At 48.4% G+C, this 27405-nt stretch overlaps 1 protein-coding gene across 1 annotated transcript in view; it reads right to left on the bottom strand.

Moving 5' to 3' along the window:
- The window catches only part of ARHGAP44 (Rho GTPase activating protein 44), a 182013-nt gene that overhangs the window by 32620 nt on the left and 121988 nt on the right, over positions 1-27405 (bottom strand). Inside the window, 6 exon segments of the mRNA XM_058704892.1 lie at positions 253-364; positions 5101-5228; positions 5858-5939; positions 8552-8620; positions 15973-16090; positions 24160-24236. Coding sequence (XP_058560875.1) covers positions 253-364; positions 5101-5228; positions 5858-5939; positions 8552-8620; positions 15973-16090; positions 24160-24236 — 586 coding nt within the window.

The following is a 27405-nucleotide window of genomic DNA, read 5'->3' as shown; positions in this document are numbered from 1 at the left end:
GCTTCCCATCACGCTCGCTTCCCCCTTTTATTTCCCACCAACACCTTGTCTTCTCTTGGCACGTTGGGGAGAACTTTCTTCAAGGGGCCCGAGCAACCAGGCTTAAAACCGAGCCCCGAGAGGACACATCGGAAGCACGTTGGGAGCCACTGGTTCAAGTGTCACGTGACCACATGCCCTCCACACTGACCCCTTCCCCGTGAGCCTCTACAGCCCAAGGGAGCACCTTGCTACGGGGAGGTGGGCGCCCACCTGCAATTGCATGGGGGTCTGCTGAGTACTCCTGCACATCGACCACACAGCAGTCCAGGGCGGCTTTTAGCTTCTTCAACTTGGAGGCAGACGGTGCCACCCGGAAGAGTCCCTGCCGACAGCACAGAGGGTCAGCGCACAGCGCCGTAACTCAAGGGAAGGGCACAAGAGCAAGGCGAACAAACAGGAAGTCTCCCCACTCCCTTCCTCCAAAATCTCCTTGCTGCCTTCTTCCCATCACCATTTTCCAATATGGCGGCTGCCTGCTCTCTGAATGTCTGCTCCTCCTTTAGACGTAAGCAACTCTGGAGCAGGAACTGAGCCTCACCCACTGTTGTGTCCACAGTGCCTAGGATGGGGTGACCCGTCATGCTGGTTCGGTAAGTATTTGTTGAGTTAATGAACCCTGGGCACTCCCCAACTTCTTGTTCTTCTGTATTTAAGATATATTTTGGAGAAGGGATGCGTGATCAGACGTGGAAGGCTAGGAAGCTCAACACGAAAAGGTCTATGGAGTGAGTGTGTGAGTGTGTGTGTGTGTGTGTGTGTGTGTATTGGGAGACACAGGGCTCTACTTGAGAGACAAAGTCTATGTCCTCAGGGGACGGGCAAACTAGGGATGGTCCGTGAGGGAGCAATGCCTCCTTTGGTCCTTCCGGGTTTCGTTCTTCAAGTTCTGAATCAGTGTCCTGTCTTCCAAGTGAACCCTTGTGCTCTGTTCAAAAGTGAGCCCTGAAGAGAAAGAGAAGAAGACGGGTGTGCAGAGGGGCGATTACAGGTCAGAGTTAGAAGCGAACCCCCAAGTCACGCGTGGGATGAAAAGTTTGGCTTCAGCTTCTCGGCTCCTTACATTCTGTGATGCCACCCCCAGGGGTGAGAAACGGGCTGGCAGAACAGGCCTTTCAACCTTTCAAGGCCATGGTTCAGGTCTCCAAGTTTTCTTCGGAAGAAAACGTTCCTGGTCTGAAATACTGAGTTTCTGGCCTGCTGAGATCGCTAACTCCCTTCTAAGTAGATGTCCGAAGCTCTCTGGCATGTATGCAAGGACTCCATACGCGTTTGGACTGGTGCATCAATAAGGCTGCTGTGACCAAGAGCAAGCTACAGCACGTGTTAAAGAAATGGGTTGGATCGTCATAAAACCATGCCCCTACGGTGGAGGAAAACCAATAGCATTTGGTGATGGACAACATCAAAGAGAAGGGAGTAGGGTCGTCAAATAGAAGCCTATAGATTTTTTATTTGGTTCCTTAAAAAAATTTTTCTTAATGTTTATTTTTGAGAGAAAGAGAGAGAGCATGAGTGGGGGAGGGGCAGAGAGAGAGGGAGACGCAGAACCCGAAGCAGGCTCCAGGCTCTGAGCTGTCAGCACAGAGCCTGACACATGGCTTGAACCCACGAACTGCGAGATCATGACCTGAGTCGAAGTCGGACGCTCAGCCGACTGAGCCACCCAGGCGCCCCCACTGCGTCCCTGAGAAGGCCGTTTCACTGAACGACATAAAAACCAAGAGGAGGAGAAGGGGATTCTCACAACAGCTAGTGAGTCCAGTCTGGGGGTGTCAGTGGAAAATCTGCACGAGCATGTTGAACAAATAGTGGCAAATGCGGGAGTAGAGCCCAGAGCAGGGGGGTGGGACCCCAAATCCTCACAGAAGGCAGGGCTGGGCTGATGGTGTTTGCACAGATAATCCCAATGCCCCTCGCTGGCAGAGGCAAGAGGGGACCTGGGGAGCCAAGGCAGGTGGTAGGTTCAAGGACGGCGACGCTTCCAAGGCGGCTGCATGAAGTCCTGGAACTTGGTACACTGGCTTCCCTGAGGATGGCACAGGGAGTGGCCCGGGGGTGGGGACAGAACGGAGCTGTAGGAGAGCGAGAGGCAGTGCGAGGGGGTAAGGGTCCAGGGGCAGCACACATGGAGGGTTCTTTTAAGAAACTGGACGGCCCCTGGGGCGCCTGGGTGGCTCAGTCGGTTGAGCGTCCGACTTCAGCTCAGGTCACGATCTCACGGTCCGTGAGTTCGAGCCCCGCGTTGGGCTCTGTGCTGATGCCTCGGAGCCTGGAGCCTGCTTCCGATTCTGTGTCTCCCTCTCTTTCTGCCCCTCCCTCACTTGCACTCTGTCTCTGTCTCTCTCTCTCTCTAAAAAAAAAAAAAAAAAAAAAAAGGAATTGGATGGCACCAAAGACAAAAACAAGAAGGCAGGGAAAGAATAAGAAGTGGTAGCTGGGTTGAGAGAAGATATTTCTCCCTAGGCCACAGGCCACCTGAGCTTATCTATGACTTACTACAAGGAAAAGAGCTACTGCGTGGGAAGGAAAGTTGAAAGGGAGAGACCGAGGTCTAGTGAGCGGCGGAAAGAACCGGCTTACGTTGGTTATGTGTTCGAAGATATGAACAAATTATTTTTACGTTTTGCACATGATATTTTTAAGTTACGGGTTACACAGAACTATTACACACTCCCCATCTTTTGGAGAAACGTCCTGAAATATTACAGATGAAATCACAGAACGGTCTGGGATTGGCTTCAAATTATCCAAGGCAGGCATTGGGGGGCAGGATCGGAGGGAGAGACAAAACAGGACCGTCCATAAGCTGGGTGATGAGGCTCATTTTCTTGTCTTTACGTGTTTCAGGTTTTCCATAATTCCAAGAAGTGATGGGGAGGAAAACAATACAACAACAACCCAGTTTACCTTCCACCGTGAAGCTATGGCTCAGGGACCACACAGACCCCTTCATCTGCTAACCGATAACAGACGTGAAAACGGCCAGCACTTAAAACGTGGTTCGTCTGGAATGGCCGGCGTGCGAACATGCCTGGCACAGAAGAGGGGGCCAAGGCGCGTCTGAGCATTCACTGGCTTCCTTGTCTCGCGCGGCCCTCAGTGTGCCGCACGGGACCCAGTGCTCGCTTACAGACTTGCAACTGTTCCGAATTAATCAGGTTTTGAACCAGTGAGTTCGAAAGCCACCACGTCCCCTTTCATACTGTGCTCGGAGATAAATGCCTGGCACGCCCTGAATATCGACTGGCTGGTCAGATCAAAGGGAGATGTTGTTGAGACTTCAAAATAAGCCTACAGAAGAAACCAAACGTGAGGGCTGCCTCCCAGGAAATGGTTGACGCAGCAATAAAACAACAGTTGCCACTTTCCCATAGACGTCTTCACATGTGGCTCTTAAAAACTGCTTCCTAACGTCTCTACCAATCATGTTTCCAGGCTCTCTGCGAGAGAGTTGTGATCAAAAAGGTTAAAAGGTCTATTTTTGAAATGGGGGAGCTTATAAAGCAGTGAAAATAAGAGGAGGAGGGGAGGAGGGAGAGGAGGAAGGGGGAGAAGGGGGAGGAGGAAGGGGAGGAGGAGGAGAAGGAGGAAGACGAGAAGGAAAAGGAGGAGGAGGAGAAGGAGGGGGGAGGGAGAGGAAGGGGGAGAAGGGGATTGGAGGAGGGGGAGAAGGAGGGAGAGGAGGAAGGGGAAGGAGGAAGGAGGAGGAAGGAGGAGGAAGGAGGAGGAAGGGGGAGGAGGGGTGGAGGAGGAGGGGGAGGAGAAGGAGGAAGAGGAGAAGGAGGAGGGGAAAGAGGAAGGGGCAGGGGGGAAGAGGCAGGGGGAGGGGGAAGGGGAGAGTGGGGAGGAGGAAGGATGAGGAGAAGGGGGAGGAGGAGGAAGAGCAGGGAGGAGGAGGAAGGAGGAGGGGGAGGAGGGGGGAGGAGGAGGGGGGAGGAGGAGGAAGAGGAGGGAGGAGGGGGAAGGAGGAGGGGGGAGGAGGAGGAGGGGGAGGAGGAGGGGGGAGGAGGAAGGGGGAGGAGGAAGGAGGGGGGAGGAGGGGGAGGAGGAATAAGGAGCAGGGTGGGAGAAGGAGGAGCAGGAGAAGGAGGGGGGAGGGAGAGGAAGGGGGAGAAGGGGATTGGAGGAGGGGGAGAAGGAGGGAGAGGAGGAAGGGTAAGGAGGAAGGAGGAGGAAGGGGGAGGAGGGGAGAGAAGGAGGAGGAGGGGTGGAGGAGGAGGGGGAGGAGAAGGAGGAAGAGGAGAAGGAGGAGGGGGAAGAGGAAGGGGGAGGGGGAAGAGGCAGGGGGAGGGGGGAGGAGGAAGGATGAGGAGAAGGGGGAGGAGGAGGAAGAACAGGGAGGAGGAGGGGGAGGAGGGGGAGGAGGGGGGAGGAGGAGGAAGAGGAGGGAGGAGGGGGAAGGAGGAGGGGGGAGGAGGAGGCAGAGGAGGAGGGGGGAGGAGAAGGAGGAGGAAGGTGGAGGAGGAAGGAGGGGGGAGGAGGGGGAGGAGGAAGAAGGAGCAGGAGGGGGGGAGGAGAAGGAGGAGCAGGAGGGCGGGAGGAGGAAGGAGGAGGGGGAGGAGGAGGAGGAGGAGGGTGGAGGAGGATGGAGGACGGGGGGGGAGAAGGAGGGAGAGGAGGGGGGAGGAGGAGGAAGAGGGGAAGGGGGGAGGAAGAGGAGGGGGGGAGGAAGAGGAGGGGGGGAGGAAGAGGAGGAGGAAGAGGGGAAGGGGGAGGAGGGGGTAGGAGGAAGGAGGAGGGACCACCAGAGGCAGCACCAGCAGCAGCCACAGCATGGCCACGTCCTGCTCTATATGAAGACGGGATCCTGAAGTGTGGCCAGAAGTTCCTCAGGCCAGTGCTATCCACCTGCCACAACCCTCCCTCCCTCCCTCCCTCCCTGAAAAGTAAAAGCTCATGGGAGGAAGCAGGACCAGTGTGTGTGCTGGGGAGGGAGGGGGCCGCCCCGTATCGTCACACGTCTGCGTGGCTGGGGGCCAGAGAGAAGGAGATCCTGGAGGCGCGGTCACAGGGAGGAAGACCCCTGCTCGGGCGGGGTCGAGGCGTGCCCAGACCTACCTCCTCCTGCATTCCACATTCCAGCAGCATCGTCACACAGGCCTCAATGGGGAAGGCGATCTCCCGGCCGCTGATCATGAGGTGCTCCTCCAGGGGCTTCCCGAAGGAAGGCTTCTCTACCCAGGCCTCTGAGCAGGGCAAGCGAGAGAGGCCAGTGGGCAGTTAGTGAAGGTCACTGGTGCTCGAATACGTCTGCCCTCCGGTCAGATCTTCCTGACCATCAAACACATGGAGGACCAGTTAGGTCCCCGTTTTTGTGGTTTGGGGATGAGGGAGACAGGACTGGGTGGGGCAAACGGCTGGCTAGCTGTGTCTAGACCGCCCGGCCTGCCTCCACGGGGCACAGCCCCCAACTCGTCGCCTCGTCATGGGGGCCGTGCGTGTGAGTGCGCCATTAGAACAAGGCACCAGCCTTCGAAGTTCCAGAAGCTCAACCTAATGTGGTTCTGTCGGGGCGCTTGGGTGGCTCAGTCGGTTAAACATCCGACTCTTGATTTCAGCTCAGGTCGTGATCTCAGGTTTGTGGGTTCAAGTCCCACATTAGGCTCTGTGCTGAGAGCATGGAGCCTGCCTGGGATTCTCTCTCTCTCTCTCTCTCTCTCTGCCCCTTCCCTCCTCTCCCTCAACATAAATACACTTAAAAATTAAAAAAATAAATAGATGTGGCTCTGTTGAGAGAGGGTAAGGGGGGCTGGAAGACAGGGAACAGTCTCGGTTCACAAGGCACTCGGGCTCCCCCACCCCCCAGCTCACTCACCCTGCTGTGCCTTTATCTGGGGCAGCACAGCCTGCAGGAGCGTCAGGGACTTCCTGTGGTATTCTGCCTGCACTTCTATTAGCTGAGAAGACACAAGGACAAGGTTATCGCTCGCGGGAGGGTGGGGCGCACAGGAGGCTGGCCCCGGCGGGGTGCCCTGCGAGGAGGCGCGAGTCCCCTGCTCTCTCATCCCCCTAATGTGACGGCTGCAGCATGCTTCCCCCCGAGCCTCGGCAGCAGAGAACTCGCCGGAAGTGGAAATCTCGGGGAGCCGGAGAACCGACCACCCCAGGCCAGGAGCCCGACACGGAGAGCTGGCCTCCACGGCGACGGGACCTGGCCTGGCACCCCATCCTCAAAGCAAAAGCAGCAAAGGGAGGAAAGCGATAGGAAAACAAGTGGGAAACGCACTTAGAGATTGGCCTGGAAATTCCGTTTCCCTGGAAGACCGAGCTGTATGCTAGTCTGTATGGATCTTGGTTTCTGTAAGGTGAGTTTATATAGCTTTTTTTTTTTTTCTTTTTTGAGAGAGACAGAGAGCGCACGAGCGAGCTGGGGAGGGGCACAGAGAGAGAGAGGGAGAGAGAGAGAATATCCCAAGGAGGTTCTGTGTGGTCAGTGCAGAGCCCAACATGGGGCTCGATCCCATGAACCGTGAGATCACGACCTGAGCCGAAACCAAGAGTCAGTCGCTTACCTGACTGAGCCACCCAGGCACCCCTCTGCAAAATGGGTTTGATATGTAAGTGATCAGAAAGCGTGTGGCTTGAGACGCCCGGGTGGTTCAGTCGGGTAAGCGACCGACTCTTGGTTTTGGCTCAGGTCGTGGTCTCATGGTTTGTGAGCTCGAGCACCGTATGAGGCTCCATGTTGATAGCAGGGAGCCTGCTTCGCACATTCTCTCTCTCTCTCTCCCTCTCCATCTGCCCCTCCCCCACTCACTCTCTCTCTCAAAGCGAACTTAAAAAAAGAAAAAAGAAAAGAAAACGTGTGTGGCTTGATGTGGCATCCTCTGTGAGTACCTTGGCGGTGAAACGGCTTTGGCTCTCGTGATACAACCCCAAAAATCAAATTCTTTCAATTTGCCCACTTTTGACCATCCCACCGCTAAACCAGCGGCTGAAGTGTCCACAAGGGCAGACAAACCCCAGGGAACAACACCATTTCCGAACCCCCCCTCCCACCCCGCCATCGGGTGTGCGTGCGCCAGGGGAGGGGAGGGAACCGTTCTGTTTAAATGCTTGACGCGGACAGTAGATAACCTTGACCTCCGAGTGAAACCTAAAAACATGAGTTAAAAAAAAAAAAAAATCCGAACACCAGAATAAATGGTCCATAAGTAGGAAGGAGGCAGTCCAAGGTGGCTTTGGAATGTCAAAAAGGTCATTCATTTAAGAAATTTTAAAATATTACCTCCGTACATATACCCGATGGAATAAACTTGTGAACGTGCTGCTATTTTTAAATAAACCGTCCAGGTTGGAAGGAATATGCTTATCAGTGCTTTTTCAGGATAGAAGGGATTCATCTGAATGTCTGGACCACTCGCCGATCACAGCTGTGACCGGCCCTTGCCTCTGTTGCTACGCTTCCATCGTAAACGTTCCAGTCCTCTTTCTTCTCTTTACCTTCCTTCCTTATCATCCCATCACTTCCTGGATCACTTAAAGTTTTCATCTTATCCCCCAGAGTTAAAGGCAGGTGAGCTTAACCTGGATTTTTAACTTGTGGTTTTTCTCTCAGGTGTTTTGAATTGTTGCTGGTTTTGTTTTGCTCTGCTTTGTTTTTAAAAAACTATTTTTAACGTTTATTTTTGAGAGAGAGAGAGAGACAGAGCGCAAGCAGGGCAGGGGCAGAGAGAGAGAGAGGGAGGCACAGAATCCCAAGCAGGACCCAGGCTCTGAGCTGTCAGCACAGAGCCCGACGTGGGGTTTGAACTCACGAACTGTGAGATCATGACCTGAGCCAAAGTTGGACGCTTAACCGACTGAGCCACCCAGGCGCCCCTGTTCTGTTTTGTTTTTGACTTGCCTTGCACTTACCCTGGTAAAGAGCCAGGGTCTTAATTATTTGGACGGGATTATTCAAGTATGGATGACTCAGACCTGTTTCTTAATCTGCTTTCATCGATGAGAGGCCACCTTAATCATCGTTTACCTACTTGTCATGGTCTTTGGCCAAGATTGAAATGAAAAACAAATATTTGCTGGGGGGTTATCATCTCCTTCCCAAGCTCCCTGTTTATGATAGACCAGGGCGTCTTAACCTTGGCCTGACGGACATTTGGGATGGAGTCACTCTTTGCTGTGGAGGCTGTCCTGTGCACTGTAAGATGTTCAGCAGCACTCCTGACCCTAGGTGCACCTCCCCCAATGGTGACAGTCCCAAACGTCTGCAGACATGGCCAGACATCCACTGGAAGAGGGGACAAAATCACCCCTGAGAACCGCTGTTACAGACGACAGAATTGCAATCATCTGCATGGACGGATGGGTTGAGTTTTACTCTTAGGTTTTTAGTGAAATCCACGCAAAGGGAAATAGAAGACAGGATTTATTCACAGACAGAACCATTAAATACCATATTCTTTCCCATAGTGTGTTCCACCATTTGGTTCCACACCCCTTTCCTTCCTGTCCGCACGCTGCCTCTTGGGACCAAATTTTAAGGGCTCTTACCTTTCTGGACCCTTACCGTTTGAAAATAGTTTGCATAGTCGATTTCTTTGGCCACAAAACTGTACATGTCCGCCGAGAGCTGGTCCTGCGGGAGGGGAAACGCAGCACTGAGGCCAAACATAAAACAATCGAGCAGCTAACGCGTGAGTCTAGACATCACAGGAAGCCTTCACCGCTGAAGGAAGCAGGAGCCTTTACCACTGTGAAATCCCATTTTTAATAATTCCTGACACATGGCCAAGTTTCCTCATGGGCTTCCCTGTGTCTCCCAACTAGGACTCCAGAGGATGAGTAAGTGTGAAAAGAACACCTAGGCCGGTAGTCTCCCCGGGGATTGTAACACGTGAGCCAGAGTCCAGAGTCAGGAAGGCTGGTGTGGGGGAGTGATGTGCAAATCACTTCCACACATCTCCGTGGCCGGCACCCCCTCCGAGGACAAGGGGCGCTCCTGCCCTCCCTGAAATGGCCTGCCACTTCCTTTCCCTGATCCCTGAACCGCTCTGCTCTCCTTCATCCTCAACACTGACTGGTTGGTCACCCGCGTCTGGGCGAGAAGTGGAAACACAACGGTTGGGGGGAAGGTGGCTAAGACAGGTGGGCCGGTTCAAAGCAGGGCTGCTGATTCAACACTGGGAAGAGCGCAGGCTCTGCCCACGTCATGCGCAAGTCTCGGGGTGTTGACCGTCCTGCACCATCCAGCTCTCCGCGGGATCAGGGGGCAGTGGCCTCTTGCTGGATCAGAGTCTGGGGTGCGTTCTCTTTCGAGAGCGGTTCACTTCCATGGAAACGCCCACGGCAAGGGGGCAGTTAACGGTACGTTTTGGGTAGGACTGCAGACTCCATCACTGAGCATGTCTGTTAGCCTGTCGTGTCTCTGAACTTGTCTGCCCAAGTCAGGTGGTCTCTAGAGTTCCTCCCGGATCTCTGCAAGAGGCAGATCTTTACAAGAGACGCTCAGCTGAGCAGAGAAGAATCTATCACGCGTGCGTTGCGGAAACTATGAGAACAGCCCTAGAAAGCAGATCCAGATGCTGAATGAAGGAAGGCGAGCCACCACATGCTTCAGGAAGAGGCTGTTTCATGGACTGCTGCCCCCTTCCCACCAAGCATTCTGCACCAACCTCACAACCCTCAGCCCCCCTGCCCCCCAGCTGCCAATTAAGCCAGGCTCAGTGAGGGCATTGGAACATGAGCAGGGATCTGTTTCCTTTTCCAGGACCCTGGACAGGCAGACACTGCTGAACTACAAGGCACCTACAAGGAACCTACAAGGCACAGAGTTAAAAGGGAAATCTGTTCTTTGGAGAGCTTTAAGCACAGATCAGTCAATGCTACACTTGGTCCAGTTTCAAAGGATGAAGAAAGAGGAAAGAAATGAATTAACATTCTGGGCACCTGGGTGGCTCAGTGGGCTGTGTCCCTCTTGGGCTCAGGTCATGATCTCGCGGTCTGTGAGTTCGCGGTCTGTGAGTTTGAGCCCCGTGTCGGGCTCTGTGCTGACAGCTCAGAGCCTGGAGCCTGCTTCGGATTCTGTGTCTACCTCTCTCTCTGCCCCTCCCCCACTCGTTCTGTCTCTGTCTGTCTCTCTCTCAAAAATAAACATTAAAAAGATTTTTAAAAAGAAATGAATTAACATTCATGGGGAAGAATCTAGGTGCCAGGCATGATGTCACATGGAGTTCTCATCTAACCATCTTAGGTAAGTGCTGAATTTGGGGGGAGTGGCTACCAAGAAAGAGTTCAAGGATCTCACCTGCCCGTCCTCCACGGTCTTAAATGTGCTTTGCACAGCAGAGGCTTTGTAACTATTTGCTGAATGAGAAATAAAGGTGCGCTAATTTTTCCCACGGGTAAAATGGGTTCTTTTTTTTTTTTAATTTTTTTTTATTATTGTTTCTTCATTTTTGAGAGGCAGAGAGAGACAGAGCACAAGTGGGGAGGGGCAGAGAGAAGGAGACAGAATCCAAAGCAGGCTCCAGCCTCTGAGCCCGACGTGGGGCTCGAACCCACAAACTGTGAGATCATGACCTGAGCCAAAGTTGGACGCTTGACTGACTGAGCCACCCAGGCGCCCCCAGGTAAAATGGGTTCTAAGCCTCAGCTCCCCCTCACCAGAGCTCCCCTACAATGAAAGCCTTTGTAGGACTGTGGAAGCCAGCAGTTTCTTTTTTTTTTTTTTTTTTTTTAATTTTTTTTTCAACGTTTTTTATTTATTTTTGGGACAGAGAGAGACAGAGCATGAACGGGGGAGGGGCAGAGAGAGAGGGAGACACAGAATTGGAAACAGGCTCCAGGCTCCGAGCTGTCAGCCCAGAGCCTGACGCGGGGCTCGAACTCACGGACCGTGAGATCGTGACCTGGCTGAAGTCGGACGCTTAACCGACTGCGCCACCCAGGCGCCCCGGAAGCCAGCAGTTTCTAGAGGAACCAACTTCATCTGCCATGCCTAAGACAGTTTTGGTCAGGAGGCATCCATCACCAGCAGCCGTGAGGGAGGTAGGTCAAGGCAGGGAAAAAACAAAGGGTCGAATGATAAAAATGGCTCAGCACACAGAGGAAAGGCAGGGACCCCTTGAAAGACTAAATGGTACACCTTCGATGACTCAGCATTTGAGCTATGCCAAAAGATGATGCTGGAAAAGTCAGACAGACCATCTGTGGGCGCCCTCAGGAACACGAAAGGATTTCTTAAAGGTATAATCGGATTACCGTCTTACTGAGTTAACGACAGTCCCAAATAAGCTGAATTGTAAGGAATGAAAGTGAAAACTAAATCCAATTTCCATTTATGTGAATCATGAGCAAGTTTCCTTTATAAAGAAAAGAAAAATCAATCATCACCAGAGTTTAACGTGTTTTAAAAATCATCTGTTTTCTGCTTTTGCGATGAATCCACACTCGGAAAAAATACAGAGTAAATACCCAAGTTCACCTGCTATCCCACCACACAGAGAGAGCGCTACAAACAAACGTGATGTCTGCTCACATTGTATCTATTTTCATCAGTCCCACACTTTCTATGGTTGGTTTACAAAAATGGGACCAGACCATGTTGCAGTTTATTCCCCCCCCCACCCCCCCAGAGAAACAATCTTTCTAACGGTCACATGACATTTAATGTATGAATGGACCATATATTGAACAGACCAACCAGTCTGTTGCTGGATACTGTGTTTCTAATTTTTCATTACAACACTTGGAAAGCATGTGCTCGTATAGATTTGCACCCGTCTCTTGATTATTTCCTTAGGATAAATTCTGCAGTTTAAAATTAATTCTGGTTTTGTATTTCCTTATAGTTAAATTTATTTAAAAGAATTTCTTTTTAAGTTTTTATTTACATTTGGGGGGGGGGAGGGAGGGAGGGTGAGAGAGAATCCCAAGCAGGCTCCACACTGTCAGCACAGAGCCAAATGTGGGGCTTGATCTCATGAACCGCGAGATCATGACCTGAGCCAAAATTAAGAGTTGGATGCTCAACCAACTGAATCACCCAGGCACCCCGTTCTTAGAGTTAAATTAAAAAATATTAGCAAGATTGAGTTGGGATATTAGGGATTTTAGTTAAAAAAAAAAAAAAAGACACCTAGGCATAGCATAGCATATTCAAACTTCAGAAAATCAAAAACAAAGAAGAAATACTGAAAGAAGCCAGAGGTTAAAAATGTTTTAGCAGAACACTGAAGATAACAATTACATCTGACCTCTCCTCAGAAAACATGCAAAGCCAGAAGAGAGTAGAGTAAAATATTTAAAGTATGGAGAAGAGGGGAAAAAAAAAAAAAGCCCACCAACCTAGAAATCCATACACTGCAAAATTACTTTCAAAAGGGACTTAAAGAGGAGTGCCTGAGTGGCTCAGTTGGTTAAGCGCCCAACTTCGGCTCAGGTCATGATCTCACGGCTCATGAGTTCGAGCCCCACATCGGGCTCTGTGCTGACAGCTCAGAGCCTGGAGCCTGCTTAGATTCTACATCTCCCTCTCTCTCTCTGCCCCTCCCCTACTCATGCTCTCTCTCTCTCAAAAATAAGTAAAACATTAAAAAAAATTTTTTTTAAAGGGATTTGAAGAAATTTACGGAATTTGTTGCCAGTAGACCTGTCTTACAAGAAATGTGTAAAAAAAATGTTAAGACAGAATGAAAAAGATAAAGGTCAGAAACTCAGACGCTCACAAAGAAAGGACGAGCATTAGAGAAAGACTAAGTGAAGATACCATAAAACTTTTATTTTTCTCATGCTTAATCTACGGGATAAATTTGCAAGCAACAATGTACTTACACATATGTGAACGTATCCATGCATTCAGATAAACACACATGATTACACGGTGTATGATTACATGGATACAGTCATGTATCCATGTCATGGATATAGTCAAGCACACCTGTGCTTACGAATGCTTATGTACAAGTCAGTGGAAGGAACTAGGGGTATTTTGTCACTGAGACATACTTGCACTATATGGGAAATGCTAAACAGCTCTTCCAAAGTGGACTTGGATGCGTTATAAATATATATTGCAAATTCTTGGGCTCCCACTAAAAACATAAACCCTAATGAAAGTATAATTAATATACCAAGAAAGGAGAAAAAGCAAAACCACTTGAAAGGCTAAAGTGAAGCCTCAAAAGGCAGAAACCTTGAGAGCAAAAATAGTAACAGAGAACAAGAGAAACAAATAGAAAACAGGAAGAATTATGGTAGGTATTACCATATTCAATAATCACTTAAACATCAATGGTCTAAACACACCAATTCAAAGATTGTTGGGGCTCAGTCGGTTCAGCCTCTGACTCTCGGATCTTGGCTCAGGTCATGCTCTCACAGTTTGTGGGTTCAAGCCCCGCGTCGGGCTCTTTGCTGACTGCTCGGAACCTGGAGCCTGCTTCCGATTCTGTGTTTCCCTCTCTCTCTGCCCCTCCCCCGTTCACGCTCTATCTCTAGCTTTCAAAAATAAATAAACATTCAAAAAAAAATTTTTAACATGCTATTAAATAACCCAATTGAAAAATGGACAAAAGACCTGCACAAACATGTCTCCAAAGAACATAGACGGATAGCAAGTAAGTGCATGAGAAAATGTTCATCATCTTATGTCGTTAGGGAAGTACAATTTAGAACAACAAGGAGATATCACTGTACCTCTGCTGAAATGCCCAATATTCAAAACACAGACCAGGCCAAATGCTTTAACCTTAAGGTGGAAGATGCCTGGAATCTTATCCCCGTGCAAGGGAAACATATACATATAAACAAGTTTTTAATGGCAGACATCAACAAAGACTAACCGCAGACTGGAAAATGACTTGGGACACAACAGGTAGAAGAAAGTTGAATAACCTGAATATGCGGGGAATATCTATAAACTGGCATTTAAGGAAAGTAGAAATGTTAGTTCAAATGCCAACAAAAATAGGCAATTAGAGGGGCACTTGGGTGGCTCAGTCAGTTAAGCGTCTGACTTCGGCTCAGGTCATGATCTCACGGTTTGTGGGTTTGAGCCCCGCGTCCGGCTCTGTGCTGACAGCTCGGAGCCTGGAGCCTGCTTCCGATTATGTGTCTCCGTCTCTCTCTGCCCCTCCGCTGCTTGTGCTGTGTCTCTCTCTCTCTCTCTCTCAAAAATAAAGACACATTAAACAAATTAAAAAATAAATATTGGTGAGCAGGGGGACTGGGTCATCCTCTCTGGAAGCAAAAGGGTTGCTGGGCAGGAATGGGGCGGGGGGAAATTACTGGTGCTTTTCTTGATATGTTTTTGTACTTTTTCACTGGTTATGGTAAATTGTATCACTTTTTTAACCTTTGAAGAGGAAACTAACATAGTTTTTGGTAAAAATAGCAACTGTAAAAAGGCATGGACCAATGAAGGTATTAAAGTTCTGTTCTGATGTAGTTGGATAGTCCTATCCAGCACCCCCTCAACACCGCCGTCTCGTGTGTTAAGGTATAATTTTGTAAGAAACAAGATTCTTTAAAAAAAAGTGTTTTTTAAATGTTTTTATTTATTTTTGAGAGAGAGACAGAGCACAAGCAGGGGAGGGACAGAGAGAGAGAGAGGAGGACAGAGAATCCGAAGCAGGCTCCAGGCTCTGAGCTGTCAGCACAGAGCCTGACGCGGGGCTTGAACTCGTGAACCGCGAGATCGTGACCTGAGCCAAAGTCAGACACTTGACTGAGCCACCCAGGTGCCCCAAGAAACAAGATTCTTACCTAAGGAACACATTGCCGCGTTACGATGGCAAATGAGCTGTACTTACTCACGAGGAGTCCTGGATCTGATGAAGTATTTCAAAGTTTTACTTTGCTGGATTCCATAGCACTGCAGGTGGAGAGATCATGAGTTCTTGACAGATTGGCCAGTGTTGCTAATTTCCAGAGAGAAATGCTATCTGACCCTGAACGTCATCTGAATGCAAGGTCAAAGCCACCTGCACTGTAAAAGGATGCGCCCAGGGGCCAGCGGACGAGACTAGAAAAGGCCACAAAGATCAGAGATGTCTGCATGCAAAGTGGCTATTCTCTGCTAAAAGCGCAGGACATAAAGACACCTGGTTCCCAGCATACTTCCAGGAACATGACACGTTTGTTCGTTGGATCTGAACCAAACGGACCTGAGCGCACGTATACATAAGTGCATAGCCTGTGCCTAACATCTGAAGCCAAACGGACCTGAGCGCACGTATACAGATTTGCATAGACTGTTCGTCGGCTCTAAACTCAAACGGACCTAAACACAAACGGACCTGAGCGCACGCATACAGACGTGCATAGACTGTTCCCCGGATCCGAACCCAAACGGACCTGAGCGCACGCATACAGATGTGCATAGACACAGAGCTCCATAAACGGTATGTTGCCAATTAACGCCTATCAACTCCAAGGCAACTATTTCTCTCTTAAACCAGAGGGAACGTGTCTCGTCCGTGACTATCTCCTCGGTCAGCATTCCAGCGTCATCATTAACTGTGTCCCGGGAGGCGAGAGACGCATAAAAGGGCTCAGGGAGTATTAAAGCGTGAACCAGAAGCTAAACAATTTAATACCAGCAGTGAGTCAAGGTTCGCCTACCGTCTAGATTCTCGACTGTTCTTTCCAGCCCGGAATCCATCCTGTGGGACTGAGAGTGCCCTACAAACGCTTTGCACGGAGGCCAAGGCCATTTCCTCTTTGCCTGCCACGGAGGAACCCTGTTGATAACCCACCACTGCCACCAACCCCCCCCCCACCCCCCCCCAGTCTAGGTCGCCTCAAAGCCCCAGCTCTTAGGGCTCATCCTGGCTCTGGGGATGCCCGTGGGCAAGCCTGGGGACGTTCAGTCCAACCAGACCTCACCCTTAGGGTTTTCCTACAACTCCGGTGAAGAATCAGGGACTCCCCGAGGGCTCCCCCATCTGTCCCAGTGAGGAGGAGCAAAGTAGCGGGGGCGGCGGATACCCTGCAAATCTCCACTCGGTTGGCGGCCTCGTCCATCTCTTCCCTGAGGGCGTCAGCTTTGGCACCTGCGGGCTGCAAGCTGCCGGACAAACCTAAAGACTTCGACGTCTGCTGCCACCTGGTGGAAAACAGGACAAAAAAGAGGAGAGGTGTGAGACAGGCCGAGCCCTGGGGTATCACGGGGACACAGAGAGAAGAGCCAGTTAGGGACGTTCCCCAGGAGGACCCGGGCGGTAGCTGCTGGACACAGAGGATCAGCCGCCCTGTTCGGACAAGGGCGGGCATTCCCCAGATTGTCCCCCACGTCCCCTGAACACCAAGGATCACACAGGACCAGCACCGGTGCTGTCTCTGAAGCACAGGGCTGGCTGTCCCTTTCTGGCCCCTGACTGTCCCGCGGACTCCGAGTCTGGAAACGCTCACTGACTTGGCTGCAGCCGAAACCGTGGCGAGCTGAGAGCCCGGGCAGTTAAGATTAAAGACGAATCTGAAAGCGAAAGCCTCTGCCAGCCAGCACGGAAAGCTTCCCGTCAACATTGAGAGGCGGTGCTTATATTTTCTTAAACGTTTCTCTTTTCGCGGACAAGACCCGCCGTCGGAGGCAGGCGCTGGGGGCAGGTTGGGTGGCGAAGCTGCTGCTCTGGCGTCATCAGGGAGATACCCACAAAGCAGCCCCCCGGAAGGAAGGCTCCGATGACCCTAGATGGTAGCAGGTGTCGTGGGGTCAGCAGCGGGTTCCTCGTGTGATCAGGACGCCAGGACAGCCAACACCTGTCTGCAGCCTAACACCTGCCTGAAAATCGGGGTGGGGAGGGGCAGCGAGGGGAAGGGGGCCCTGGTGGGGGTCACTGCCCAGACTGCAGGGCACCTGTATTTCAGCGGGGGCTCATGGGGCCCAAGCTGCCAGATGTCTCAATTGCCAAGAGAAGCTGGCAACTGTCACAGGAACCCTCCTGATGAAATATGGCAACAGGTTAAATAGTTTCTCTCTCTCTTTTTTAAGTTTATCTGTTTATTTTGAGAGAGACAGGGAGAGAGACTCCCAAGCACGCTCCGCACTGTCAGCACAGAGCCTGATGCGGGTCTCGATCTCACAAACCATGAGATAATGACCTGAGCTGACAGCAAGACTCAGACGCTTAATCAAATGAGCCAACCCGGCACCCCTAAATACTTTTTAAAAATTTATTTATTTATTTTGAGGGGTGGGGCAAGTGGGGGAGGGACAGAGAGAGAGGGAGAGAGAGAGAAAATCCCAAGCAGGCTCCATACTGTTAGCGCGGAGTCTGACGTGGGGCTCGATCTCGCAGACCGTGAGATCACAACCTGAGTGGAAACCAAGAGTTGGATGCTTGACCGACTGAGCCATCCAGGCGCCCCTAAATAATTTCTCTCAGACACCATACAGGCCAATAGCAGACAGACCAAACCGGACGGCCCTGCAGGTACCATTTGGCTCTTACGCCATCCAACATAAAGGCAAAAGATAACGTGACCCTCACTTTGAGAGTCACAATCTCTTCTTACCCTCAGGACATACAGAGGGGTCCAAGGCTGTGACACAAGAAGAGGAAATAATGGTCATTTTTGCTATTAGCAAAATAACAACAACAACAACAACAACAACAACAACAACAACAACGATTCTGTATTCCTTAGAGAAATGCATTCATGGGAAAATTACTTAAAAAGCCTTTGGGACGTCAAGCTGGCTTGAAGGTCCAGAGACGGACACACAGGTCTTGGGAACCATTCCTCGCTCAAGGAAAGAATTCAAGGCAAAATTGAAAGGAAATACTCTACTCAAAGATGTTTCAAAATCTAAACTAACAGATAAGGATTAATACAAATTCCTGGGGAATTCTTTCTCATAAAATGGTTTGCCCTTACAGAAAGGATACATTTAATAGACATCCGGAGGTTTGTTTAAGCATTTGAAACGAAGTATTAAAGTGTTGTGGATGGAGTGCTTGGGTGGCTCAGTTAAGCGTCTGACTTCAGCTCAGGTCAGGATCTCACGGTTCGTGAGTTCCAGCCCCGCGTCGGGCTCTGTACTGACAGCTCAGAGCCCGGAGCCTGCTTCGGATTCTGTGTCTCCCTCTCTCTCTGTTCCTCTCCCGATCTCACTCTCTCTTTCTCAAAAATAAATACAGTGTTTAAAAAATTTAACAAAAAATAAAATTTTTAAAATAAAGCGTCGTAGGGCTTTCAAATAAAATAGGAGACTCCATGGATGTAATTTAGATCACTGATAATCAATAGGGTAGATTATGAGATCAAGCTCTAGGGCGCCTGGTTCACTCAGTCAGTGGAGCATGTGGCTCTCGTTCTCAGGGTTGTGAGTTCAAGCCCCACCTTGGGCGTGAGCCTACTTTAAAAAAAAAATATATAAATATATATATTTATATATGTATATATATGTATATATATATGTGTATGTGTGTATATATATATATATATATATATCTATATATATATATATATATCTATATATATATATATATATCTATATCTATAACCACCATTTGGCTCATGCTACCTAACAAAAAAATAACTAACCAACATAGGTGTGAAAAAAATAAGTAAACAAAGTTTACAGACATGGATTTTTATGGCTTCAAAGATCTGGATTAGATTAAAAAATAAAACAATTGTACTTAAATGGGTGTATTAAAATGAGGACATTTTCCTAGGTTACCTTTCTTTTCTTCCTTATTTCCTTCTATTTTCCCCGTAAATTCTACCCCCTTGGCCCACATCTTGGTAATTTATTTATTTGTTCCTCTGAGTGTGTGATTTTTTTTTAAATTATTATTTTTTTTTAGAGAGAGAACATGTGCGAGCAGGGAAGGGGGGGGAGAGAGAGAGAGAGAGAGAGAGAGAGAGAGAGAGGGAGGGAGGGAATCTTAAGCAGGCTCCATACTCAGTGCAGAGATCCTGGTGCAGGGCTCGAACTCACGAACCGTGAGATCATAACCTGACCCAAGATCAAGAATCAGATGCTCAACCAACTGAGCCAACCAGGCACCCCCCACATCTTGGTAGTTTAAAATCCTACATCTTTCCCCTCCTTTTATAGGGAATTTTATTCGTAATAGATAAATCACCTATTTTGAGATCACAAAGTAGTGATAAGATGTGGAATGAGACTGTGGAAATAAAGAATAAAATGACAAGGAAAACATAGAAACATGTGTGTGGACAGTAATCTGCCAGGAAAAGAGACCTTAACCGTGAATTTCAAGGTACGGTGGTCTTGCCAGCCACCTGTTCTATAAATAAACTCAAGAACTGTCCTGCTTTGTCAAGAGAAGAAAACAGGGATTCTTGATCAAGAAGCGTGAGCTTTAAAATTTGCAGAGCAGAAAGGTCTGCTGTGACACCATCGTTCGCTGGGAAAGATGTCATCACTATACAATCTGGGGGAAGTGGAGACAGAATACCGGCTGGCTTTCATGAAGGCGAGAGGAGAGAAAAGGGCCAGAAATAAGGGTATGAGATTTTAGGGATCAGGAGAAGGGTCAAGAGGGCAAATGCAAGAGAAGTTCAAGGCAACCGGAAATCAAGAGGAAGACTTTTCAGAATGGGAATGTTCCTGTAATGGGACATTTATTATTTCCTCTGGCCAGTCTCCCCCTTTCCTGTGTCACTGTCATCCTCTGCTTTGTGAGGCCCTGCCCCACTCCTGCTCCAATGTGTGGGCCCCAGAGAGCAGCCAGTTTGGCATGGCCCTCACCGTGAGCGGTCCAGATGAGGGTCCCTGATGCAAACCAACCCCGTGCCCCCACTCTTCATCACTGTGACCGACAGGCCAAGAAAGTGGCATGTAAGCAAAGTCGGGACAAACGAGCCTCTCCTTTGTACTTCTAGAACTAGAAAGGGTCAAGGGTCATGCTGAAGAGACATGAGCCTAGAGGACCATGAAGACAATGGAAGGAAGAGGCCTGTATGTGGAGAGAAGCAGAGGTGACAGATGAAGAACAGCTATTGCCTTCCCTTCCAGAGGTACTTAAATTGGCCACAGCTCCAGAATTCACTTCTAATTAGCCACTTCCTTACTTCCATGAGCTACTCAGGATCCTTCCCCAAACTCTCCTGCTTTATTTATACTAGTTTATCTGCTTCTGAAGAAGGCAGGTGTCTTAATCTGCTCAGGATGCCATGATAATATGCCACACACCTGGGAGCTTGAACAACAGGAATTGGTTTTCTCATAGCTCTGAAGACTGCAAGTCCCAGGTCAAGGCTCTGGCAGGGTTTGGGTTTGGGGAGGGCTCTGTTGCTGGTTGGCAGAGAGCTGCCTCCTCACTCCTCAGCACACGGCCCTTCCTCTGAGCATGGAGAGAGAAAGAAATCTCTCTTCCTCTTCTTATAAGGCCGCCAACCCTACTGGATTAAGGCCCTCCCCTTATGACCTGACTTCACCTTAATTACTTCAGAAAGGCCCTATCTCCAAAGACTGTAGGGATTAGTGCTTCGACATATGAATTTGGGGAGGGAAAACACAATTTAGTCCACAGTGGGACCCAGAGGCATCAATTCAGCAGAAATGTGACATGTTCTGGACTCAGAAGGGTTGATCTTGAGATACATGCCCAGAAAAAAAGTGAGGCAGACTTTGGAAAGGAATGGGGCTCCTTCTGTAACCATTGTCCAACCAAACCTATCACAGAAAAGACATTTGTATAACATTCAATTCAGTTTAATTCAATTCAGTTCAGTTGAATTCAATTCAGTTCAGTTCAATTCAATTCAGTTCCATTCAGTTCAGTTCAATTCAGTTCAGCTCAATTCAATTCAGTTCAATTCAGTTCAGTTCAATTCAATTCAGTTCAATTCAGTTCAATTCAGTTGAGTTCAATTCAGTTCAATTCAATTCGCATCTTTAATCCAGCGTAAAGCTTCCTTGAGTTTTTCCTCCATCCTCCTTATCTACAATCTTTTACTCAGCTTTGGTCTTCTCTGAGGATATGAAGGCTTATCAAATTGGCTTTTGAAACAGATAAACCAGATATACTCGGATAGAGGTAAAGACACACCTCGAATTTGAATTAAACACTGGAAAAATGAGGTGGATTTGATACTACTCACCCTAGTTGTAGTAGAATTCAAAGATCTAGTCACAATGATCAAGAGCGTGTGTCCACCTGGGACATGCTGCACAGTGGAGAGTGTAACTCATGAAGGACCAAACAAACAAGACTAAAGAAAGGTCTAATAATCAGAAGAAGGACATCACAAAGAACAGAAGTGCAAACTGACCACACGGGGAGGCTGGGAGGGGTGGAGATCAGGGCAGGGAGAACCCAACTGTTCCAGAAGAACGGCTGGTGATCTTGCTATTGAACATTTGGTCTTACTCTCACTGCTGCCTCTCGGGATGCAGTCCTCATGTGGGCTGACGAGCCAGGGGTCAGGGAAAAGGCAGAAGTTGGAGGTGGGTTGGCTTCCGAAACAACGAGGGTTGTGAAGGGTCTCAGCTGAAGTTCAGAGGCATAAAGATTTGGATAGGGGAGGTAGCGATTTCCTCCCCAAATCCCAGCATATAAGAGAAGACGGGCTAGAAATGTGCAAGAGTTCATTATATGGCAGAGTTCATTAAATCATGGAAGGCAGGCTCCTAATGACGCTTCTCTATGGCTTCAGAATCTCTACGCCACTTGGTGTCACCATCAAAAACACACCATGTGACCAGATGGACCATGACTGCCCATGCACTCCCCATCTCATAAGGAGAGTGAACAAAAATACGAACGTAGAGACAGCAACTGCAAGCCCCTGATGCTACTAGGATCTGGCCCCCCAACCAGAAGCTCCGTGTTGGAAATTCAGGTTTCCCTTACAGAAGCAGAGAGAAGCCCTCTGAGCTAAGAACCAGGTCCCCACAGAAGGAAATCACTCTACAAACCCAGGAGCAAGGCATCTACCAGTGGGACCAACAGCATGTGTTTCCTCCTCCTGTGTGACTCCCACATGTGGGTCTTGAATGCTGATGTCATGGGAACATCTGTATGTGACCCAAGCATGTAGTCGTGAGCGATGCCAAATGAATACTCCCCATACAACCTGCTCGGTCTTCCTCCACATACGCTAAGGAGAGAGCCTCAGGGGGCGCCTGGGTGGCTCTGTTGTTGAAGCGTCCAACTCTTGATTTCGGCTCAGGCCATGATCTCACGGCGCGTGAGATCCAGCCCTGCGTCAGGCTCTGCGCTAACAGTATGGGGCCTGCTTGGGATTCTCTCTCTCCCTCCCTTTCTCTGCCCCTCCCCTGCTCATGCTCCCTCTCTCAAAATATATACGTAAATTTTGGGTGGGGGGGGAGGAGAGAGCCTCAGATCCGGGTCAGGATAGCTCTGACAACCTTTCTGTTCCTCTTCCTTCTTAACAGAAGAAGAGTGTCAGCATCACCACCTTCCGTAGGCAACGGGATTTAACAGCACTGGCTTTGCTTTTGTCCCGGTCACTTTCAGGTGTAGCCAGTACATATACAGCAGGGGCTACCGTGTTTCAGTTTCTGGGAGTGCTCTACAATGTTTCTAACAGATTCATTGGGAAGAAGTGAATCAACTTTTTACCAGATGTGTGGCTCCAGAGGCCCCCAAAACCGTTCAGGTGGACTGGGAGTCTGGGAAACACAAAATTAACTCAAGAAATCTTTGTGTCTCTGTTGATACGACCCATTCTCTTTCTGGTCTTGGGGGACTGGCCTACATTTCCTACTGGTCCAGATGCAGAATTCCAGGGTCTGAACCAGTTACCGTAGCTGCCTCCTTTTGTAAAGCAGTTGCAAAGTGTTTAAAAAAAAAAAAAAAAAAGGGATAAACATGATCTCACTGGACACTGAAAACAATCCTCAAGTCAACCCACAAGTGGCGTTATTACCCGTGGGCAGGTGAGGGCACTGGAGTTCGGGGGGCAGGTGGACTGAGTAACGTAACCAGGTGGCCTGGATCTGGGAACCTCACCAGAGATTCCTGGTTCAGGATTCTATATTGCATCTCTCGGCCCAAGCAGATCCGTCTATTCGGGGTTTGTTTTTGTTTCTTTTTCTCAGGAAAATCAAAAAAGAGCTGTGCAGGTGATTAAAACTGACCGCCCAAAGGTCCTAGAGTCGAACCAAAATGTGCCTTCCACATTCGTATTCGTGAACCTACATTCCTTCGAGGTGTGAGCTTGGGCGCACACACCAGGGCAAGAATTAGAAAGGTGGATACGAGCCATTGGGACAAAAGGAGGCCAGAGTCAATGGTGGCGTCTCGGAGCCTCTGGAGGTAACAGGCACTTTCTGGGGGCTGTAACAGGTGCTTTCTGGGGGCTTCTGGGAGACAGTGCCGGAGGAGAACAGCACAGTGGGAATGGTGCTTCCCTCATAATAGTCTTGGGTTCAGAACACGGCTACAGAGGGGACAGCTGCACCACTGGCCCCTTCTACCCCAGCCACACTGCCTTCATGCTGTACCCTGGATATGGCAGCCTGACTCCCCACCTCAGGACCTCTGCATGTGCTGTTCCTGCTGTCATGAATCCTTCTGCACCCAATCTCTGCATGGCTACCTCCTTGTCATTTGTGTCCCAGATCAAGTGTCACCTCCTCCAAAAAAGCCTCCTCTGTTTTAACGGACCTAATGTTGTTGCCTTCCTTTCTCCATCATTCTCTCTCAAAATTGCACTGTGCTATCTTCATTTTTTTTTTTTAATTAATTATTTTGAGAGACTGAGACAGAGAGAGTGTGTGCATGAGCAGGGAGAGGGACAGAGAGAGAATCCCAAGCAGGCTCCGCACCGTCAACACAGAGCCCAACACGGGGCTCGATCTCACGAACTGTGAGATCATGACCCGAGCTGAAACCCAGAGTCGGATGTTTCACCGACTGAGCCCCCCAGGCATCCCAAGTGCCGTCTTCTTTATATGACTCACAGCTGCCCGAAATCACCACGTGTTCACTCCTCATCTAGGGTTTCTGTCTCCACACTAGACTACAGCCCCCAAGAGAGCAGGGACCCCATGTCTCTGACTCATGACTCTTACCGCCAGTGCCTGGCACGTTGTGAGTGTTCGGAAAAACTTAGTCAATGAAAACATACTCAACATGCAAACCCCTACACGCAAAGCCCTACACGCCCCCCCCCCCCAAATATGATCACTATTCCTTCCAAGAAGCAAAAATGAAAGCGGAGAAACTCTACCTTGTTCGTGATGAATCCATATCCAACACCAACTTTGCTAAATGTTTCCTCTGCTTCTGAATATTTGGGATTTCTACCTGTGGTTACAGAAGGTAAGAGACATAGTCAAACTGAAGTTCCAGACAAATTCTTTTCGTTTTTAAAATGTATATATTTTTAAAAAAATTTTTAATGTTATTTTGAGAGAGAGACAGAGAGAGAGAACGAACCAGGAGGTGTGGGGCAGAGAGAGAGGGAGACACGGAATCTGAAGCAGGTGCTTCAGGCTCCGAGCTGTCAGCACAGAGCCCAACACGGGGCTCGAACTCACGGACTGCAAGATCATGACCTGAGCTAGAGCTGGATGCTTAACCGACTGAGCCACCCGGGCACCCCAAGTTCCAGATAAATTCTTAAAGAACTACGGACAGCCAGCCATTCAACAAGTGTGGTGGAGGGCTCCCAAGCCTTATTTCCGGGTGAAACCTTTGATTCTTGATCCTGAGCTGACCTCTGCTCTTTTTTTCGCCGGACACCTGCCAGGCCCCCCATCACCCAGACCCTGTAGGGGTTCTGCTCTGCTCTGCTCACTGATGCCTGGCCTCATTCTTGTTCCTACCTCAGCCAGCAAAAAAAAAAAAAAGGCTCAATCCCAGCTCTGTCCTCCACACCAGGGTCACAAGTGGAGAGCAAAGCAGAAAGAGTGGACACACGGACCTAATTCAAAACAGACAGCAGGCGGATGACGGAGACGAGTCTCAGGAGACCTGAGATCCGATGAGGAATGCAATTAGGACATATTTTTATAGAAATTCAGTAAGAAGTTTTTCCAAAATAAAAACCAAATAAACACAGCCATGGCTTTGCTCGGCTACAGCAAGTTCTTCCATAGTGGGTGTATGTGGATGCTCTTTCTCTATTTTTATTTCTAAAAAAATGACTTCTCTCAACATCCCGGGGTGTGGGATTTGGGGTCCAGGCTTAGCCAAAGTGGGGCAGGAAGTGAGAATTTCGAAGGGAAAATTGGCTGTGCATTGAAACCAGCATCATCTCAGGCTATGGTTTTTATAGAGAAGGAAGAAATGGGAAGATCTTCTCAGCAGGGATGACTGACGTATGGGGGTAATAACTTCTGGCAGGTAAGAGAAGATGTGGCCCTGGGCTCCCAGAGTCATCACTGCCCCCAGAAGCAAAGTTGGAGGGTCACAGGGACATCTGGGTGGTGTTAAGTGAGCCTCAGCATCCAGGTCAAACACATCCCTTGGGTTTCAGTCAGGCTTTGCCAGGGACCCCAAACCACCTTTATGAAGAGAGAAGGGCCTCTCATGCACGCTGTTGGTTGAGCAATGGCCTCTAACCGGATGGTATCTGAGAAGTCTAGAGCTGATCTCTGTCAAACCACCATATATAGGATTTTCTCCTTGAATACTTTTAGGCACCCAAGTATTTATTTGCCCATACATTCTGTCACAGAAATTGCATCGGGAGATGTGGAGGTGCTGGGGGCAGTCCGGGAAGGAAACCAGATGGGGTCTGGAGCAATGCTAATCCAATATGGTAGCCTCTAGCGCCTGGTGGCTACATCATTTTAAATTCTCAGGAACACAACAATAGCCAAACTCTGGAAAGAGCCTAAATGTTCATCAACTGATGAATGGATAAAGAAATTGTGGTTTATATATACAATGGAACACTACGTGGCAATGAGAAAAAATGAAATCTGGCCTTTTGTAGCAACGTGGATAGAACTGGAGAGTGTGATGCTAAGTGAAATAAGTCACACAGAGAAAGACAGATACCATATGTTTTCACTCTTATGTGGATCCTGAGAAACTTAACAGAAGACCATGGGGGAGGGGAAGGAAAAAAAAAAAAAGGTTAGAGAGGGAGGGAGCCAAAACATAAGAGACTCTTAGAAACTGAGAACAAACTGAGGGTTGATGTGGGGTGGGGGGGGGAGGTGAGGGTGGGTGATGGGCATTGAGGAGGGCATCTGTTGGGATGAGCACTGGGTGTTGTAAGGAAACCAATGTGACAATAAATTCCATATTTAAAAAAAAATTAAAAAAATTCTCAGGAGCAAAAATTAAACAAAATTAAAAATTGAATTCCTCAGTCACACTAACCACATTTCAAGAGCTCAATGGCCATGGGTGGCTACTGGAGAACAAACTGCAGATGTAAAGCATTTACATCACTGCAGGCAGCCGTATGGAATGGTACCCAGGGAGGTTTTATAGGACCAACTAGAGGCAATCGGGGGGAGGTCCGGGGTTCAAGGCAAAAAAAAACCCAATCATTTCCTTTCTTACTTGACACACAATTTTACTTGGTGGAAGCCAGCAAAATCGTCACAGAGACCTCAAGGTGTCTTTGTAATAAAATCGTTTTTATTTAGTACCCTTTAAAATCCAGGGATGAAGGAGATTAAGAGCACACTTATTAATGTTTGTTTATTTTTGAGAGAGACAAAGTGTGAATGGAGGAGGGGCCAAGAGAGAGGGGGAGACACAGAATCCGAAGTGGGATCCAGGCTCTGAGCTGTCAGCACAGAGCCCGACACGGGGTTCGAACCCACGAACCATGAGATCATGACCTGAGCTAAAGTCGGACGCTCAACCAACTGAGCCACCCAGGTATCCCAAGAGCACACTTACTGTGAGGAGCACTGAGTAACGTACAGAATTGTTGAATCAGTATGTTTGTACAGCTGAGGCTAATATAACACTGTGTTAACCGCACTGGAATTCATGCAAATAAACTAAACTAAAATGAGTAAATAAAATAAATAAATAAATAAAATAAAAATAAAAATAAATAAATTAAAATAAAATAAATTAATAAAATAAATAAAAAATAAAATAAAAATAAACGAATAATATAAAATAAAAGAAAAAATAAAATGAATAAAATAAAAATAATAAAATAAATGAATAAAATAAAATGAATAAAGTAAAATAAAATGAATAAAATAAAAAATAAATGAATAAAACAAAATAAAAAATAAAATAATAAAACAAAATAATAAATAAAATGAGTAAGATAAAATAAAATTAAAATAAATTAAAATAACAAAAGAACAAAATAAATAAAAGTAAAATAAAAAATAAAATAAGATATAATAAATTAATAATATAAAATAAAATAAAAAATAAAATGAGTGAAATAAAAATAAAATAAAATAAATGAATAAAATAAAATGAATAAAATAAAATAAAAATAAAAGTAAATGGGGCACCTGGGTGGCTCAGTCGGTTAAGCGTCCGA

Source organism: Neofelis nebulosa, chromosome 16 (genome assembly GCF_028018385.1).
Source record: "Neofelis nebulosa isolate mNeoNeb1 chromosome 16, mNeoNeb1.pri, whole genome shotgun sequence".
NCBI classification, from domain to species: Eukaryota; Metazoa; Chordata; class Mammalia; order Carnivora; family Felidae; genus Neofelis; species Neofelis nebulosa.
The sequence above is the reverse complement of the archived record's forward strand: the minus strand, read 5'-3'. Positions and strand labels throughout refer to the sequence as shown.